Source organism: Chlorocebus sabaeus, chromosome 16 (assembly GCF_047675955.1).
Source record: "Chlorocebus sabaeus isolate Y175 chromosome 16, mChlSab1.0.hap1, whole genome shotgun sequence".
In the NCBI taxonomy this organism is placed as follows: Eukaryota; Metazoa; Chordata; class Mammalia; order Primates; family Cercopithecidae; genus Chlorocebus; species Chlorocebus sabaeus.
In genome coordinates, this window is record NC_132919.1 from 57,285,428 (window position 1) to 57,305,401 (window position 19,974).

The 19,974-nt window shown below is 40.3% G+C and overlaps 1 protein-coding gene across 3 annotated transcripts in view; it reads right to left on the reverse strand.

Annotated features, from left to right (window-relative positions):
• The window catches only part of MAP2K6 (mitogen-activated protein kinase kinase 6), a 143,305-nt gene that overhangs the window by 33,913 nt on the left and 89,418 nt on the right, over positions 1-19,974 (reverse strand). For 2 of the 3 annotated variants that reach the window (XM_008011967.3, XM_008011966.3), the window contains exons 2-6: positions 15,106-15,172; positions 4,047-4,095; positions 3,347-3,460; positions 1,512-1,631; positions 557-673 (exon numbers count right to left, since the gene is read on the reverse strand). In XM_008011967.3, coding sequence (XP_008010158.2) covers positions 557-673; positions 1,512-1,631; positions 3,347-3,460; positions 4,047-4,095; positions 15,106-15,172 — 467 coding nt within the window. Of the gene's footprint in view, positions 1-556; positions 674-1,511; positions 1,632-3,346; positions 3,461-4,046; positions 4,096-15,105; positions 15,173-18,521; positions 18,870-19,974 lie in introns of those variants that run through there. The other variant, XM_008011968.3, reaches the window with a different exon arrangement.

Genomic DNA, 19,974 nt, shown 5'->3' on the forward strand with positions numbered 1-19,974 from the left:
ATTTTCTCAAATAGTGGTGGTCCTATCTAGGAAAATACATAGGAAGTTACGTAAATTGGACTCCATCCACCAGAGAGAACTGTATCTTATATCAGAAAGGATGTCTCCCTCATCTATCTTGTTCATTTGCCCTCATTCTTTTTCTCTCCACCCTCCTGAACCTGAATAGCCATGAAGGTAGAAGACCTTCTTTCTATTTATTTTCCTTCTGCTTCCTTCTATGCCTACTAGTCTTAAGAGAACATTTTAAACATCCATAAATGAAAATCAAAATAAACTAACGTCAGAATATAGACACCAGGAATGTGGTCATAGCTGATGAATGCAGCACTTAGAGTCATTTAACCTAGAGTCTGCCAAACCAAAGCAGGGCTAGAATCTTCTATATAGTGCTCAGAAAGGAAAGCATGTATTTATCCATCCACCAATAAATGTCAACAGACATGTACAAATAGTAGCTGTGGCCCAGGTAGTATTTCTTCATATTGAGATACAAAGACACATAGGGACTTTATTTCTCACATTATCCTTGCGGTAGGGATCAAAATGTACTCACAGAAACTGCTATTTTCCCTAAGATGTCCTCTGGAATTGTCTGGCCTTTATCAATAACTTGTTTGTAGAATTTATCTAGTGATGTGTCCATGAGCTCCATGCAGATCCACACATCACCCTGGAGACCAATTGGTTCAGGAATTGTTTAAAAGGATGGAAAAGGGAGAAAGAAAAATTTAAAAAAACAGTAAACACCTGTCCTGAAGAATTAACTCTTTCTTTCTTGAATTTTGAGGGGAAATAGATTGTTTTCTGTCAAGATCATAAAGGAATTTACAAATAAGCAAGGTTGTCTCCAAAGAGCAAACCAGTAGGTAGCTGAGCAGAACCTGTATGTGATCTCCTACCCCTTAATGAAAAATGGAATCTAATTACTAACAGACATAAGCAGTAAAACCCCAGAAATCCAGGCCTTTACTGATACCACTGTCTAGCAGTTAGGTCTAGATGCCTACTCCCTGTCGGATCTCTCCCACTAAACACCAGCAATAGTCAGTCAAAAAGCTGGTTTTAAAGAGGTGAAGCCTCATAATTCATATCATGGTGAAGTGAAAAACAGAGGTAGAGAAAAGAGATCAAAGTAAGTCTACATGGTACACAAGTAGGCTAGATGAAGTTCCTAAAGCAGTCCAAAGACCAGAATATTTCCAATTATAAGAGATCTATGCAAATCAGTCTACAGGCGATATAGAAAGTTCTGCCAAGATAAACAAAACAAAAAAAAGAAAGGAGAAGAGAATCTCTGCATCTTAAAAAGGCTAACCACATTTGAAAATACCATAATTTCAATCCAACCTTGCCCCAAGGCATGTTATCATTGCACACACGTAAACCCCCCTATACAAGATGTGTCAAAGAAGAAAGAGCTCCATGATTGTGATGGCATTGACGTGATCAAAGAAACTTCTTTTTTACGTTATTGTTCTCCCTGGACTTTGAATTGAAGGGTCACCTACCTCCCGAAACAGTGCGCCATAAAAGGTGACGGTGAATGGACAGTCCACCGTCCTCATGGAAATATCCAAATCCATCAGTAGCCTTTTCTGTTCCTGGCTATTTACTGTGGCTCGAATCCGCTGAATGGAAATGCATGGAAAATTTAAGGTTACTACTCTGAGGATGAGGCAGGCAGGGACCTGAAGGAGTCCCATCGTGAAAATAGTACAGTTCATAACACAACTTCTAGCAACAACATTGTGAATATCCACCCTAAGTGATTAGCTATCTGTAACACATGAAAATAAGGAAGGCTGTTACTCATTTGATTTCCTGAACAGTCTTGGTAAGAAACAAATTGATAGTATGTTTTAGAGAGTGACAAAATATTTTGGAATGTATTTCCAAGTTACAAAAACAACCTGGTTTACTGTATTATGTCTGTTCAGTGCAAAGAGGACACAATATTAAGGACTTTGCTGCTTATCTGAGGTCCCAAGAAAATAAAAAGCCAAAAGCGCTTCTTTGGGAACAGGTAAGAGTATTTGGAGGGAAAAGTAACTGTAAGAGAATTGGTACAGCTATAGGAAATGGAAGGAATTAGAAATAGAGAAACCGTTCATTCTTTATCCCAGTGCTTCTGTGGGAAGAAAAATCTGTCACACTAGCAAATGTAGCCTTACAGAAACATGATTATGTCATTAAATGATAGGAGAGATACAATATCACTAGGCCTTCACACTTTTTGTCTACTTAGCAAGTCAGCAGAAGAACAGACTGAAATATCTACAAGATAAAAGTATTCCCATTCTTCAAAAGCAAAGGGATCCAAGTCCCTTTGATTATTCCTAACGATGGCCCAAATCTATTAACTCAACCAGAGATGTTAATTCTTTGTGATCCTCCCAGCATCTACTCAATAATATGAAATGATTTTAAATTTCCTTTCATAGCTCAAAAACTACGTAGATTGATCCTAGATATATTTTACCCTCCTTTTTCCACAAATGGAGACAATTTTCTCTCCCAATTCTGGTTTCTTGATTTTCAGGGGCAACTCTTTAAAAGCAACAAAATGTAGAATAAAAGAGATTTATGAGTCATAACAGCCAAATGCAATACGTAAACTTTCATTGGGATGCTGATTTGAAAATCCAAAAGGACAAAACAAACACACACACTTTGAGATGATCAAGGAAATTTTTACTTGGACTGTGGATTAGATGAAGGAATTATTATTATCATTATTATTATTATTATTTGAGATGGAGTCTTGCTCTGTCATCCAGGCTAGAGTGCAGTGGCATGATCTCGGCTCACCACAACCTCCACCTCTGGGGTTCAAGTGATTCCCCTGCCTGAGCCTCCCAAGTAGCTGGGACTGCAGACACGTGCCACCATGCCCGGCTAATTTTTTGTATTTTTAGTAGAGATGGGGTTTCACTATGTTGGCCAGGTTGGCCTCGAACTCCTGACCTCGTAATCCACCTGCTGTGGCCTCCCAAAGTGCTGGGATTACAGGCATGAGCCACCATGCCTGGCCCATTAATTATTTTTAAGTGTGATGATGACATGGTAGTTTTGTAAAAATTTAAAATTGTGAAAGAATGGATGGAGGGTGAGTTAAGAGTTAAAAAAAACAAACAAACAAAAAAACCAATAAAAAGTAGATACAACTCACACCAAGGAAGGCTTTTCCATACCTTTTGAGGAAAATACTCTTCCCTCCAAATAATCTTTTCTGTCTTACCCTATGGAAGATGGTTTTGCTTCTATTAAAAGGGCTGGTTGACAATTGAGATGGACAAACGTATACACAGTAGATAGAAAACATTTGGGAGAATGTCAACTCTACCTTCACTGCCATGATCTGCCCGCTGGGCACGTGCCGCATCTTCTCCACCACCCCGTACGCACCTCGTCCCAGTTCCATTATAGGCTCCAGGTCATCTGCCTTCACCTCAAAGTTCTGCAAGAGAGAAAAGGTATAATGCAATGGGAAAGAGAAAAATAAACAGAACAGAGAGCACCTTATCCTCTATCTCGTTTCTCTCAATGTTCTGAGGATTATTTCTGGGTCAGAAGATTTTCTAGAATCTCAAAGCAGCCTCTGAAAGCAAGAAGCTACAAGAAGGGCCAAGAGATGTCTAGGAGCTCCCACGGGGGTAGCCCACCTGCTTGTGTCCCAGGCAACACAGAAACACAACTTGGATTCAGCTTGCTCACATCTCAGTTGAAGCTATTTCACTGCAGTTCTTTAGCCATGACCCTTCATTGTGTCTATAACCCACTATTGACTGATGGCAGCTAGATTATGTCTGAGCTTTGAGAAATACCCTCCCAAGAGAACCATCTACTCTCTTCAAATGCCTTCCATCAAAACCACAGTAGCCTGATTTCAATTCAACATTTTTTCAAAATAGCAAAAACTTTGCATACCACTTCCCTTTAAATGCAAATGTTTTTTGACTCATCCCCTGACAGCATGCTAGGGAAAACAAAGCATACATATAAAATGGCCAACGTATTAGCTGGCAGACGTGATTTTTTCTTACCTGATTTCCAATAGAAATGCAAGCCTTGGAGTCTAAATCTCGAGGTGGTCTAAGAAAGATAAGGGGGAAAAGAAGAAACATAAGCTAATGAGTCAATTATATCCTTCCCAAATCACACGCCACTGGGGGTATTTTTCCTTAAAAAGAAAGTGGAAGTTCATGAGTAAACTGAAGCAGCATATGAGTGTGAATAAGAGGAGATTTGAAATAAATTACATTTGGGTTTAAATTACTTAATCTCTTTGGGGCTCCATTTCTTCTTTCACATGGGGTTATTAATATGCCTACATTGTGAAGCAGGAGTGAGTATTAAATGAGATAATACAAGTAAAATGCTTAGCAGAATGTTTGGCATACAATAAATATCTAATTCATATGTGCGATTATATAGATCAGGGTGCCTAACTCCCAAGCCACAGACTAATACCAGTGAGCAGGAGATGAGTGGTGGGTGAAGGAGAGAAGCTTCACCTGTACTTGCAGTCACTCCCCATTGCTCACATTACCACCTGAGCTCTGCCTCCTGTCAGATCAGCGGTGGCATTAGATTCTCATAGGAGCACAAACCCTACCGTGAACTGTGTATACGAGGGATATAGGTTGTGCACTCCTTATGAAAATCTAATGCCTGATGATCTGTCACTGTCTCCCATCACCCCCAGATGGGACCATATAGTTGCAGGATAACAAGCTCAAGACCCTCATTGATTCTACATTATGGTGAGTTGTATAATTATTTCATGATGTATTACAATGTAATAATAATAGAAATAAAGTACACAATAAATGTAATGTGCTTGAATCATCCCGAAACCATCCCCCCACCCAGTTCATGGAAAAACTGTCTTTCAAAAAACCAGTCCCTGGTGCCAAAAAGATTAGGGACTGCTGATACAGGTCATTGTGCTAGAGTAGTAAGTCTCAAGCTTTATCTTTCATCCAAGAGCACCAATACATTTAATTATTTCACCACATGTCTCACAATTGTTTTAAGAAACAAATAGCAATGGCATATATTCTGTTAACTCACAAAATTCATAGAACATAAGAATTTCAAATCTAGTCCCTTCTTTCATAGATGGACAGAAGGTCCAGAGAGGAAAAGTGACTCCCCCCAGCCCACAGCTGCCCCAGGTCTCCTGATTTCCAGTTCTGCATCCTCTCTACTCTACCAGGCTGTCTCATCAAGCCCAGCAATATTTCTTCCATGCATAGCATTTTACAATTCTGGGGTTTTCTTAGGAGCCAGAGGTTTGCTGATTTTGTTTCTATAGTCACTTCCTGAGTATTTATTTCTACTACTTCAATGATCTCTCAGGTGGTATCAATCTACTTAAGAGATAAATGTTTGGCTCTGGCTGTGCACACAACTAGAAGCTGAGAAAGGCACTTTCCTGAAAGAAATGTACCAACAGTAGTACGATAAACATAGCAAATGCTGTCCAGGTGCGGTGGCCCACGCCTGTAATCCCAGTACTTTGGGAGGCTGAGGCGGGCGGATCATCTGAGGTCAGGAGTTCGAGACCAGCCTGGCCAACACGGTGAAATCCCGTCTCTAGGAAAAACACAAAAATTAGCTGGGCATTGTGGCACACGTCTGTAATCCCAGATACTCGGCAGGCTGAGGCAGGAGAATCGCTTGAACCCAGGAGGCGGAGGTTGCAGTGAGCCAAGATTATGCCATTACACTCCAGCCTGGGTGATAGAGTGAGACTCTATATACATAAAACATACCAAATGCCAAAAAACACATTGTTAATGTGATCAACAAAAAGAGCAACTAGAGGCTAAAGACGAAAGAATCCTGGTGCTGCCAGAAAAGAGGGAAAGAGGGTGAGCAGGCAGGTAAGGACTCATGTCTCTCTGGAAGCACATTCCATGCCAGAAGAAGGCAAAGGAAAATGGAAAGAGAGAGGAAAAGGGAAAGATGAAAGGCAGAAAAGAAAACTTTGCCAATGAGGACTTTTTCCAACTCTCAGGTATGATTCTAACCCTTTTGCTGAAATTAAATACATAAATAAAATTAAAAAGTAGGGATACGGGCTGGGCGTGGTGACTCACACCTGTAATCCCAGCACTTTGGGAGGCCGAGGCAGGTGGATCACCTGAGGTCAGGAGTTCGAAACCAGCCTGGCCAACGTGGTGAAACCCCGTCTCTATTAAAAATACAAAAATTAGCTGGGCATGCTGGCGGGCGCCTGTAATCCCAGCTACTCGGGAGGCTGAGGCAGGAGAATCGCTTGAACCCAGAAGGCAGAGGTTGAAGTTGAAGTGAGTCAAGATCGTGCCACTGCTGTCCAGCCTGGGCGACAAGAGCGAGACTCAGTCTCAAAAAACAAAACAAAAAAAAAAAAAAAAAGAGGAAAATGGCAAGCCTTCTCTCACCTCAAAAGCCTTTCGGAATACATAGAATACTTAAAGATTTTATACTAACTTAAAACTGGGGACTGAGAGGCAGAGAGAGGAAAAAAACAACACAAAACAAAACACACACACACACACCACAAACGGCAGTGACGTGTTTCTATATCTTGTGTTTCTGAGCAGGGAATTTTTCTTCAGAAAAGGTTTCTGGAAGAATCAAATTTCTAAAACGCTACTTCCTCTTTCTCAAGATTTCCAAAGCTGTTTTTCCTCAGTTGTCACAATTTGCTTGTACTAATTTGTAATGGCACTTTGAAATAAAGGCAAATATGACTTTAAACATGTGACTAATATAAACAACAAAAATCCTTTGCAATTATTCAACACGTTGATTTTTTTTTTTTTTTTTTTTTTTTTTTGAGACAGAATCTCATCCTGTCACCCAGGCTGGAGTGCAGTGGCGCGATCTTGGCTCACTGCAACTTCCGCCCACTGGGTTCAAGCAATTCTCCTGCCTCAGCCTCCCAAGCAGCTGGGATTACAGGCACCCACCACCACGCCCAGCTAACTGTTGTACTTGGAGTAGAAACAGGGTTTCGCCATGTTGGCCAGGCTGGTCTCAAACTCCTGACCTCAAGTGATCCTCCCGCCTCAGCCTCCCAAAGTGCTGGAATTACAGGCGTCAGCCACCACACCCAGCCATCAGCTTGACTTTTTAAAAGTATGAAGCAACAGAAAGGTCGCTAATTGTTTGGGGCTGCGACTGTTTTTGCCATCCAATGAGGTTATCAAAAATGAGTTCTTCCAAGTCTAATATTCTTATATTTTATATATATAGCAGGGCTCAGCAAATTACAGCCTGTGGTCCAGCTAAGAATGACTTTTCCAAATTTAAACGCTTGTAAAAAAACAAAAAATAAACAACAGCATCCTCTGTGACCCATGTAGCCTAAAATATTTACTATCTGGCCTTTTATAAAAAAAAGAAAAAACACAAAAAAACAAAACAAAACAAAAGAGTTTGCTGAGCTTGGCTCTATACTAACTTTGCATTACCCTGGGACCTAATAGAAGGGTCTGGTGCCATTTTCCAGATTAAGAAAAATGAAACCCAGAAAAGCTGGGTGATTTTCTGAAGCCATACGGTCATCCGCAGAGCTGAAAATAAAACTCAAGTCACCTGAATCTCAGCCTTGACTTAAGGAGGAGAAAAAGGAAGAAGAGAAGGAAATATAAAAAACTGGGCTAAGAGCTTTTTTACCTGCTCTCATAATTCCCATCGAGGCAGACTGAATACAAGGAACTTGCTCCCAGTGCCCAGGCCTCCTCTAATGAAAATAATCAATTCGCCTGTGCCGCAGGCCCTTGGGCTCATCAAGTGGGCCAAAAATATCAAATGATGGGGCCAAGACTGACAAATCAGATTGGATTAGTTGACATTGTGCTCTGTCCAGGGCTGGGCATATTAGTTTGCCAGGGGCATTGCGATTCTGCAGGAAGTTTATACTGTGGGTGGATGTTCTCTGTCACTTATTCAATATTTTAGTCCTCTGGGGAAAAAACCAAGCTTATTACAAAAATTCTTCCCCTGGAAGACCAAAGGTCTTCCAAAGGTCACCTAGTATTCATTTTTTATATGAACAACCAGCTTCGGTTTAGTACGATAGTTATTCATTTATAATTTTACATGAGGAATCAGTTCACTGGTTATTATCACAATTATTATTCATTTATTCAGAAATATTTATTGAGCACCTATTTGGGCAAGAGACTGTGTGAGACCATTTACATAAAATAGCTTCCTTAATTTTTACAACTCTCAGAGGTAGTATTAATAGAGGTGTTATTACCTCTAGTGAAATAGAATAGGGTATGAATTGAAATTGAGGCAACAATACCTCATTAATACCTCTTTCAGCAATTAATATTGAAAGTGACTAAATAATTTAAGAACACTCAGGCTGGGAGCAGTGGCTCACACCTGTAATCCCAGCACTCTGGGAGGCTGAGGCAGGTGGATCATGAGGTCAGGAGTTCGAGACCAGCCTGGCTAACATAGTGAAACCCCGTCTCTACTAAAAATACAGACTTAGCTGGGCATGGTGGCAGGTGCCTGTAGTCCAAGCTACTTGGGAGGCTGAGGCAGGAGAATTGCTTGAACCCGAGAGGCGGAGGTTGTGGTGAGCCACGATCACACCACTGCACTCCAGCCTGGGCAACAGAGCGAGACTCTGTCTCAAAAGAAAAAAGAACTCTTAGAGAGACAATGAGATTAGAACCCAGAGCTGCACCATAATGGCTTCTGATGCACGGTGTGCTGTAAAGGATACTATCTCTCATTTCACTAGCCATAAACTGTTTGCTCACAGCCTCTACCAGTCTGATGTGTGGCTAAGAGCACATCACTGAAAGTCAGAGATTCCTGAGCTTATATGCCAGTTCTTCCACTGAGAAGCTGTGCAATAATGCTCGCTTGGAGCTACCTTTCATCGAGCAATTGCAATGCACCAGGCACTACACTAGACACTCATATGGATTATGACATCTAATCCTCAAGACAGCAACATCACTGTTATTCCCGGGTTTTGTTTGTCTGTTTTTTGAGATGGAATCTCACTCTGTCATCTAGGCTGGAGTGCAATGGCATAATCTTGGCTCACTACAACCTCCACCTCCTGGGTTCAAGTGATTCTCCTGCCTCAGTCTCCCAAGAAACTGGGACTATAGGCGCCCACCGCCACGCCCGGCTAATGTTTTGTATTTTTAGAAGGGGAAACTAAGGCTTAGCACAGTTAGGTATTTTGTCTAAGGTATTCAACTAGTGAAGTTTAGATCCCAAATTTAAACCTAAGTGTTCTGGCTCCAGACCCTGAACTCTTACCCATGAAGCTATGCTCAACAGTTTGGAGCAATGCACCCGACCGTTGCACTGTTCTGTTTGTTCACATGTCAAATGAGAGTAACAAACACTGCCTCTGAGTTTCTTGTGGTGGTTAAATGAAACAATATGAACTAGCATCAAACTGATTTAGAATTGGTCACTATCAATTAAGGGAAGGGACAGCCCACACTGGCATCAGTAGCTCAGAGAAAGAGCTCAAACAGAGGGGCCACACACGTGGAACTCGGGAGAATGGAGCTTTGTCAAGGCCTATTTATTTTTGTGAAGCGCAGCAGAAGGAGGCAGGGTATGAATGGGAAGAAATCACCAAGCCAGCCTTCAAAAATTGCCAAGAAAAACACAAAATGTGGGAGCTACTTCTTTAGGAGTACAAATTTAAGCCTCGGCATTAAAGTCATAACAAGGAGACTCTTTGAGCTACGGTGGTATACTCTACAATAATGAAGTGATACTTTTCGCTTCACAAAGTGAAACAGATAAGTATATTCACAGCATATCCTATTAATACCATACGAGGGAAAAACAAAATATAAACTGCTTTTATCCTTGTTTATACCAAGAAAGCGTTTATGGTAGCCTTCCAAAATTCATAAAATTTATAAAATTAACATATACTTTATGCTATAATGTAAACTAATATAAAAGGTAAAGAATAAAAATTGTAAGGGGAAGGGATATAAGACTGCTGGCAGGTTGATATAAGAATAAATCCCAAAGGAAATAGTAAAAATAAAAGCAGAAAGCAATAAAATTGAAAATAGGAAAATAAAACAAAGCCGGTTCTTCAAAAGAAAAAAAAAAAATCAGTAAAGTTGATAAACCTCAAGCAAAACTGACAAATTTAACAAGAGAAGACACAAATTATCAGTATCAGGGAAGAAAAACAAAAAAAAGGTGTCACAACAGATTGTACATCCATTTAAAGGATAGGCAGAAAACACTGTGAACAGTTTTACTCTCATAAATGTGACAACTTGGAAGAAATAGACCAACTCCTCAAAACCACATACTACCAAAACTCAGCCATAATGAAACAGATAATCTGAATAGTCTGTAACTATCAAAGAAATTGGGATTGTGATTAAAAAGTCCCAGAAAAAAAAAAAAAATCCAGGCTCATTTTCTTTCATTGGAGAATTTTAGCAAACATTCAAAGAAGAATTAGCACCAATTTTATACAATGTCTACCAAAAAATAGAAGCAACACTTACCAATTCATTTTTATTAGCATTACCTTAATACTAAAACTAGAAAATAATAGCACAAGAGAAATAATAAATAAACCATCACAGACCAACATCTCCCAAAAGCCTAGAAACAAAAATCCTCAACAAAATTTTAGCAAATCGAATCCAACAATGCACAAAAATATATACACCATAACTAACTGGGATTCATTTGGGGTATGCAAAGCTAGCTCAGTACATAAAAATGAATCAACATAATCTACATATCAACAGATCAAAGAAGAAAAATCTTATGATCATATCAATTGGTGCAGAGAAAGCATTCAACAAAATTCAATACCCATTCATAATAAAAGTTCTCAGGCAGGGCATGTTGGCTCATGCCTGTAATCCTGGCACTTTGGGAGGGCCAAGGCACGCAAATTGCTTACCCACGAGTTCAGACCAGCCTGGACAACACGGTGAAACCCCATCTCTACAAAATACAAAAATAAATTAGCCCAGTGTGGTGGCATGTACCTGTAGTTCCAGCTACTTCGGAGGCTGAGATGGGAGGATCACTTGAGCCAGGGGAGGCTGAGACTGCAGTGAGCCATGAGCACACCACTGCACTCCAGCCTGGGTGACAGAGTGAGACCCTGTCTCAAAAAACAAAAACAAACAATCAAAAAAAACCCTCTCAGTATGCTGAGAGATTTTATATAGCTGGGAACCTTTTCAACCTCATAAGTAACATCTATAAAAAAATCTACAGTTAGCTTCATACTTACTAGTGAAAGACTAAATGCTTTCCCTCTAAGATGAGGAACAAACCAGTTTGCCTGCTCTCATCAACCTTATTAACATAGGACTGGACATTCTTATCACTTCAATAAGGAAAGAAAATGCAAGTAAAAATCAAAGTAAAGATTGGAAAAGAAGAAATAAAACTGTCTCCGTTTACAGATGCCATGATTGTCTACATGGAAAACCCTAAGGATTCGATCAAAAGCTTCTAGAACTAATAAGTGATTTTAGTAAAGTCACAGAATAGAAGATCAATTGCAGAATCCACAGAATACAAGATCAATACAGAAAGATCTATTGCATTTCTATACACTGACAATGAACAAGTAAAAACCAAGCTCACAAATCAAATTCTGCTTAAAATTTGCTCCAAAAAAACCACTTAGGTATAAATTTTAACAAAATCTAATATACAGGAATTGTATTATAAAAATGCTGATGAAATAAAATTGTTAAAGTTGAAGAAATATACCATGTTTGCAGATTAGAAGAACCAAGGTAGTAAAAATGTCAATTCGCCCTAAATTGATCTATAGGTTAAACACAATTCCTACTAAAATCTCAGTAAGTTTCTTTGTGGACACAGACAAGCTTATCCTAAAACTTATATGAAAAGAGAAAGACCTTTAGAATAGTCAACATAATTCTGAAAGAGAACAGAGTGAGAGGAATGATGTTTCCCTGTTAGGACTTACTATGCAGCTGTGGTAATCAAGACAGTATGATACTGGCAAAGGGACAGACACATAAATCAGTGGAACAGAATAGAGAACACAGAAATAACTTCAAACAAATATGCCCAATTGACATTTGACAGAGGAGCAGAAGCAATTCAATGGAGGAGGGATAGCCTTTTCAACAAATGGTTCTAGAATAATTGGTAACCCACTGGCCAAAAAAATAAAGCTCAACCTAAACTCATACCTTGAACAAAAATTAACTCAAAATGGACCATGGGCTTAAATGCAAAATGCAAAACTACAAAACTTCTAGACAGATCTAGGACTACGCAAAATGTTCTTAGACTTATTATCAAAAGCATGATCTGTAAAAGTAAGAATTGATAAGTTGAGCTTCATCAAAATTAAAAACTTTTGCTCTGTGAAAGACCCTTCTAAAATCATAAAAAGACAAATTAAAAACGGTGAAAAATATTTTCCTATAATGTATCGGACAAAGTCCTTGTGTCCAGAATATACAAATAACTCTCAAAAGTAAACAATAAAAAGAATCTAATTAGACAATGGGCAAAAGATATGCACAGACATTTCACCAAAAATATGTAGATGAAAAATAAACACCTAAAAACATATTCTACATTATTAGCCACTAGAGAAATTGCAAATTAAAACTACATATAGGCTGGGCACGGTGGCTCACGCCTGTAATCCCAGCACTCTGGGAGGCCGAAGTGGGTGGATCATCTAAAGTCAGGAGTTCGAGACCAGCAGACCAGCCTGGCCAATATGGTGAAACCCCGTCTCTACTAAAAAAAAAAAAAAAAAAATTAGTTGGGCATGGTGGCAGGCGCCTGTAATCCCAGCTGCTGGGGAGGCTGAGGCAGGAGAATCACCTGAACCCAGGGGGCAGAGGTTGCAGTGAGCCGAGATCACGCCACTGCACTCCAGCCTGGGCAACAAGAGAGAAACTCCGTCTCAACAACAACAACAAAAACTACATACATATCACTACACATCAGAATGGCTAAACTGAAAAATACTGATAACACCAATTTCTGGCAGAGATCCAGAAACACTGGATTATTCGGACATTATTGGTGAGAACACAAAATGGTACATTTACTCTGGCCAAGAGTTCAGCAGTTCTTTCAAAACTAAATATGGGCTTACCATGTAACCCAGCAATTACACTATTGGGCTTATACCCCAGAGAAATGAAGACCTATTCTCATGCAGGAACTTATGCATAAATGCTCATAACAGCTTTATTCCTAATAGCCAAAAATGGAAAACTACCCACATCTCCTTCAAAGGCTAAGGTGTTGAACAAACTATGGTATGACCATATCATAGATGGGTACTTAGCAATAAAATGGAACAAACTGTCAATACATGCAGTTACTTAAATGAACTTCAATAAAATTATGTTGAACAAAAAAATCTCAAAAAGAGATGCATGATTTCATTTACATAACAATCATGAAATAACAAAATGGCAAAGGAGAACAGATTAGTGGTTGCCAGGGATTAAGGACAGAGATGGGGGGAAGAGGTGGGTGTGACTATAAGAGGGTAACATAAAGAGTCTTCAATGTTGCTGTAGTGAAGTATCTTGATTATAATAGTACTTATGCAAGACTTACACATGATAAATTTTATAGAGCTACACATGCACACACACACACAAATGAATACTCGCATAGCTGGCGAAATTAAGTTCTATGATTTGCACTACTGCCACTCTCTTGATCTTGATAATAATGTACTATGGTTGTGTAAGATGTTAATGTGGGATGGGAGGAGTTTGGCATGGCTTGGGGAAAGGGATATATGGGACTTCCCTGTACATTTCTTTGCAACCTCCTTTTAATCTACAATTACTTCAAAATAAAAAGTTTTAAAAGTATATCCCATAAATTCCTATACAGGTAGTAAAAGTAGGCCACATATTTGACTCTAAGCTCTTGAGAAATCAATCAGAGAGGAAACAATAGTAATTACACAGTTCACAGGTCTACAAGAAAAAAAAAATTGCTCAGAGAGACCAAAATAAAGAAAAAAAAGAGGAAAAAAATATTGATAGTAAGTATGGGAAGATGGATCTTCCTCCTGCAGATTCCAATGACAGGAACATTCTATCTTGAGTTTAGACTCTTGAGCTACAGTCCAGAACCCTGAAGAGTAGCCCTCAACTCTACTTTGTCCTTAAAAATTCTCCAGTGGAAAGTTTCTGTATACTGCTTCATGCAACGCAAGGACCAATGGCTTTAACAAAGTCTAAACAGCAGACAGGATCCCATTTAAGAGTACATTCCAACACTAGGGGGTGCACTTCCTGATAGTAGATCACAGCTAAAATCAAAACCCATTACAAAGGGAGGCACTTTTGTAGACATGAACAAAAGCCTCACCAACTCACTTTTCCATTAGGATGCCCTCTCTTTGCCCTTGCCCTGTCTCTCTAACACTTCTATTGTGATTCGTTTCCTTGGAGTTTCGATTCCTCTCATGCAGATGCCTTGGTAGGTGGTTGTACCTCCAGCTGGACAGGAAGTACCTTTCCCACCACCAGATTAAAAAAAAAAACAAGAAGGAGGTTCACAGAGAGGATGTCATTTACACGATGTCCTTCACTAGGACTTGAGCTGACTTAGGGATTTAGGCCAAAATCTCAGCTAATAAAAAAGTGTTCCTTTACCTCATTCTCCCTTCTGTTTATACGGGACAGAATTTAAGTGTCAGGATGTGGGTCCTCACCAAATACCATCTTTCCATCTCAACCCAAGTTTTATAGTAGTGGCTTTCACAGGGATTTTCCTGTTTGCTCCAATCTACAGGGAAAAGGCAAGGAAGACCACATCCAGGGCCCTTTCTGGCCTTACATAGAGCCCCATCTGCCAAATATATGTGACATTCAATTCTTAACCAATAACTTAAGACACTGAGTTGAAAACTACCCATTCAACATAACTGACTGATAAGATATGATTATTTCAGGTCTCAGAACAGTGAGCAAATGGCTTAGCCCCTTAAAGGGCTCTTCTAAAGTCAAGGCATTGCTCACCAGTCCAAAAATAAACCCCCAGGAGAAACCTGAAAGTACAAGGATTTGGATTCAGATGACGATCTTGCCAACTTACGTGGAACTGGTCTGAGGTTGTTCAAATGCTTCTTTTGGAATTTTAAGGCCAGGGTTTCGCTTCTTGCCTATGGGGAAAGACATAAGGAAAACGTTAAGGATTAAATCATAGCAAGATAGCAGAGAAAGAGACTGCAGCAAAGGAAAGAGCTGACCTGCTTATGCAGCTCTCACGTCTCCATTCAAAGCACCACTTCCTGCCCAGGAAGTTTGTGAGTGTTGAGAACCCAAGCACCCGGTAGAAGAGAGCTTCCCAAATACAGACTGTGGTCACGAATGAGGTTTTTCATCAGTCCAGGGGGCAAACATCAGCATGAGAATGCCAACTCTCTTTTCCTAGGAAGATCTGCTCTTTCTGCCCACGGAGTGTGTCATTGCAACTTCTTTTTTTCTTTTTTTTTTGAGACAGAGTCTCACTCTGTCACCAGGCTGGAGTGCAGTGGCACGATCTCGATCTTGGCTCACTGCAACTTCTGCCTCCTGGATTCAGGCAATTCTCCTGCCTCAGTCTCCTGAGGAGCTGGGATTACAGGCATGCACCACCATGCCTGGCTAATTTTTGTATTTTTAGTAGAGACAGGGGTTTCTCCATGTTGGCCAGGCTGGTCTCAAACTCCTGACCTCAGGTGATCCACTGACTTTGGCCTCCCAAAGTGCTGGGATTACAGGCATGTGCCACCACGCCCAGCCTATGAGCCACCATGCCTGGCCTTGCTTTTTTTTTTTTCTTTTACACTATAATGGTGATGACAGACACTTGGTTATAGCTTTTTTTTTTTCTTTTTAGTGTTAGTAAAGGGCAGTCACCCTTATCTCAGTATCCCCCTATTTTCTAAATCGATCTGTTAACAACTACAAGAGTTAGCAATGGAAGTAGAATAAAAAATGCTTTTCCACTGTTCTGCCCTCCCCTTTTCCCAACCACCTGCTGTAATTAGAAAAACTTAAGAGACCGATAGAGTAATACTTATTTACATTTGCCCTGTTCCGTAAAGGATTAAGATAACAGATGAGCTTATGCAAGGAGGTTATAACTTGTTCTTGGGCCAGATGGAAAGGTAGCTTGATCATACCTGGGCTGAAATTACAAGAGAATTTGGCTCGAATATTTTTGTTGATGAGTGAAAACGAACAGACTGAGAAATGCCAGCTCAGGAAGCAGATCAGAGCAAACAAGGGCCTGGGGTTTTCCCCATCCATGGAGATCCTGTGTCTCCCAGGGGAAACCAAGGGAGCGCTGGATAGAATGGCTGGAAAGAATGCTACCTCCTGGCCGGGTGCGGTGGCTCACACCTGTAATCCCAGTACTTTGGGAGGCCGAGGCGGGCGGATCACGAGGTCAGGAGATCGAGATCATCCTGGCTAACATGGTGAAACCCCCTCTCTACTAAAAATACAATAAATTAGCCAGGCGTGGTGGTGGGCGCCTGTAGACCCAGCTACTCGGGAGGCTGAGGCAGGAGAAGGGCATGAACCCGGGAGGCGGAGCTTGCATGCAGTGAGCCAAGATCGCGCCACTGCACTCCAGTCTAGGTGACAGAGCAAGACTCCGTCTCAAAAAAAAAAGAACGCTACCTCCTTTCCCATCTCTTCTCTACATTGCAGATGAGCACTCAGAGATAACACAAATCCTGGATACGGCCCTGGATAGATCCTGAAGCTGCAAAGAAACTTAATAAATCAATTAAAATAACCTCCTTGCAGAAAAATGACATCCAAAGACTTCAGTGACTTGCTCCACATCACAGAGGTCAGCAATGACCCAGTCAGATCAGAATCCAGGTCTCCTGACACCCAGGTGGGAGTTCTTTCTACTATCCTGCAATAGAAGACGTTTAGAGATGACTGGAGAGGGGGCGAGTGAGAGGAACACGGGATTTTGAGTTTTAAAATATCCAGCTGACATCTGCTTCTTCCATGCACCACACAACTTCTAGAATCACTTTTCATCTGACTCTGTTTTCTCAATTGTAAAATGAGGAAGTAACATCAGCCTCACCTCACTTGACTGATATGAGAATCAAAGCAGATAACATATATGAAAAAACATTGAGATACCGTAAGTAGCTCTTAATTAGACTTATTTAGAGAAACAATCAGTACTGTCTCATCTTTTTAAAAGTGATTTAAAAAAATTCATGAAGAGAATTGGCTACATGATCATAGCCCACTATAATGTATAATGAAATTTTTTCTTTCTATTCCTTCAGAATCCAAAATCAGATCAATTCTGCCAAGTTGTATAAAGCCAGGAAAAAATATGCTTCGCAGTAATCAGCCTAGAGAAAGCCTTTTAGGAACACTTTCAGGCTTTCTCAATTCTCTCCTCATTTGGGTTTACCTATGTATTTTATATGGTTCAAAACTCACCATTCACTTTCCTGCTCTTGGAACTCAAACAGCTGTTAAGGATGTTACTAAATTGTCAGTTATTGACATCGCATAGAGCTTTCCTAGGTACCAGGAACTATGCTAAGTGCTGGACCCAGTTATGAGAATCCAAATAGATAGATGGCCTAATTCCAACAATTGCCATCCATACGCCTCAGCCAAACAGACAGGAAATGTTATTTTCAATGAGATTCTTCAGTGAAGAATGAATGACGGATTCAACTTGTTTAGATAACTATACAGATAACTACATACAAATTCCAGTACAGGCGACAGATAATTCAGGTAATCCCAAGAGGCAACCCTACAGTTCTTTCAAAGAAAACAAACACTAAAGTAACACATAATTTGCCTATGAAAACTGGTCTCCAGTTGTCATTTAAGCAAACCAAAAGCAGAAGTTACTCTTAAATTCCTACATCTTCCTCTTATTTCTAACTCAGTTCTTATAAGATAGATGTAAAGAGAAATAGCTATTTATTGAGAAAACCCCTTTGGAAAACCTTAATATAGCAATAAATTAGTAGCAATTCTTAACAGCAATTAACTATTAAACCATAACTTAAATCACCAAAACATCTATACAAAGAAACAATAAAAAAGAGAGAAGGTTTTTGGCACAGAGAGACCAAAGGAATAAAAGACTAAAATTATAATAAAGTCTTCCAAGTGGGAGGAGAAGGCCTTTGATTCTCTCCCCAGATCACTTTTACACCCAGCTATCCCCCCAACCCCCCACATCAACATCATTCTTACCCTGAATTTACTGCCTCCTAGTTGAAATTGCCAGCCTCCTGTCTCCAGACTCTAAACCCTTGACTATATATAAGTTGGACATCTGCATATCTTAAACCTAATATTTCCAAGTATATCAGCTCCTCAGAGCAACGAGAAAAAAACAGATCCAGGAGACACAAAACCTAGTTGAATTACAGTGTTAGCAAATACTCTGCCTTCACGTTAAAAAGTACATCAAATAAAATACAAATCACAAGCACACACAGCAACATTCTGCAATTCACTTACTTGCCCATCTCTGACAGAGCAGCACAATAAGAGACCAGCAGAGGCGACTCTGGTAAGGTTTTCGAGGCTGCAGGGAAGGCCAGCAGAGGAAAACCTAACAGAAGTCATTCTTCACTTAGCTCCAAAGACCACACTTCAGCAAGGAGAAACAGAACCGAACAGACTCCGCCCCCTCCTCAAGTTCGGATTGCAGCAAACCTCTGCAAGTTCATTGTTCCCGGGAAATTGCAGCTTCAGGAAGGGAGAAGGGAAGTGGGTCTATGTGGACACCCAGGCGTGACATTAATCATTAACCAGACTTGGAGGAATAAATCTATAAATCTGGACAGTACCATGTTCTGCAGCTTTTCTATAAATGCCTCTTTCATTTCTTAAAAGAAAGAAAAACAATATGTGGTCAGTTTCCAGCTGTGTTTACTTCACAGCAATCTGTTCCCCCAGGAAGGCAGCCAACACCTGACGCTAACATTGAACACTGTTTAAAAAAAAAAAAAAAAAAAGGGAGGGAGCACCATGAATAATAAAGCTAAGTGGCCAACTATGTTCAACAGTCTTTGCCTTTGATATTCTAAAGCAAAGCAGAAAAGATGTCAGAAAAAAAAAAGGCTTTCTATGATGTCACATGCTAGCAACACGCCTTCTCAGAAAGAGAGAATTCTGTAGATTTCTGCAGATCGCAACAAGCCTCGACTGCTTATTGGCACAGTCTGCAAAGGGTAAGCCTCGTCGGCCTGATTGGGCATATGCAGCACTATATTGCATCAGACCCTGTTACACCCATGCCTGTGTTCTCTGAAAATAGCGTAGTCCCACCACACACATATATTTGCAAAATTCATCTTAAACCAAAGCAAAGCTGGGTCATTATAATCCTGGCCTGGAGCAAAATGGCACTGGAAAAAAAAAAAAATTTAAAAAGCCTTGCCAATAGTTAGAAAATATTTACCAGGCCACAGAAATGTTCGCTAGCTTTGACGGCACCGAAAATGATGGGGTACACGAGAGGTCTTGCACACACTCTGAGAGGGTAAGCACAAAGCACTCCTCTGATGTTCCTCATTACATAAAACAGAAGATTGTGTTCCACTGCCAACCCAAACAGCATGAGAAGCCCACGCGGTCAACAGAAGGTGGCATCGTGAAGATACGCTGATACCTCAATATTTGTTAGCTTGGCCGAGGGTTGGGGGGCATGATTCTGAGAGTTTATGATTATTGACACAGCTTCACAAAAGGATGGCAGTGTTTCCAGTGCCAAATTTATTTTAAAAATCTGTTTCCCAATATGAATGGGATTTCCAGCCAAGTAACTGGCAATCTAGAGGCCTTGGCTGCCCTCTCCTTACTACTTGCATCGAGGCTTACGTTCCAAGGGTAGTTGGCAATAAAATCAGCAGTGAAGTATCATTCAGTGTTATTAAATTGCAATCATCATATGCAAAGCAACGAACGA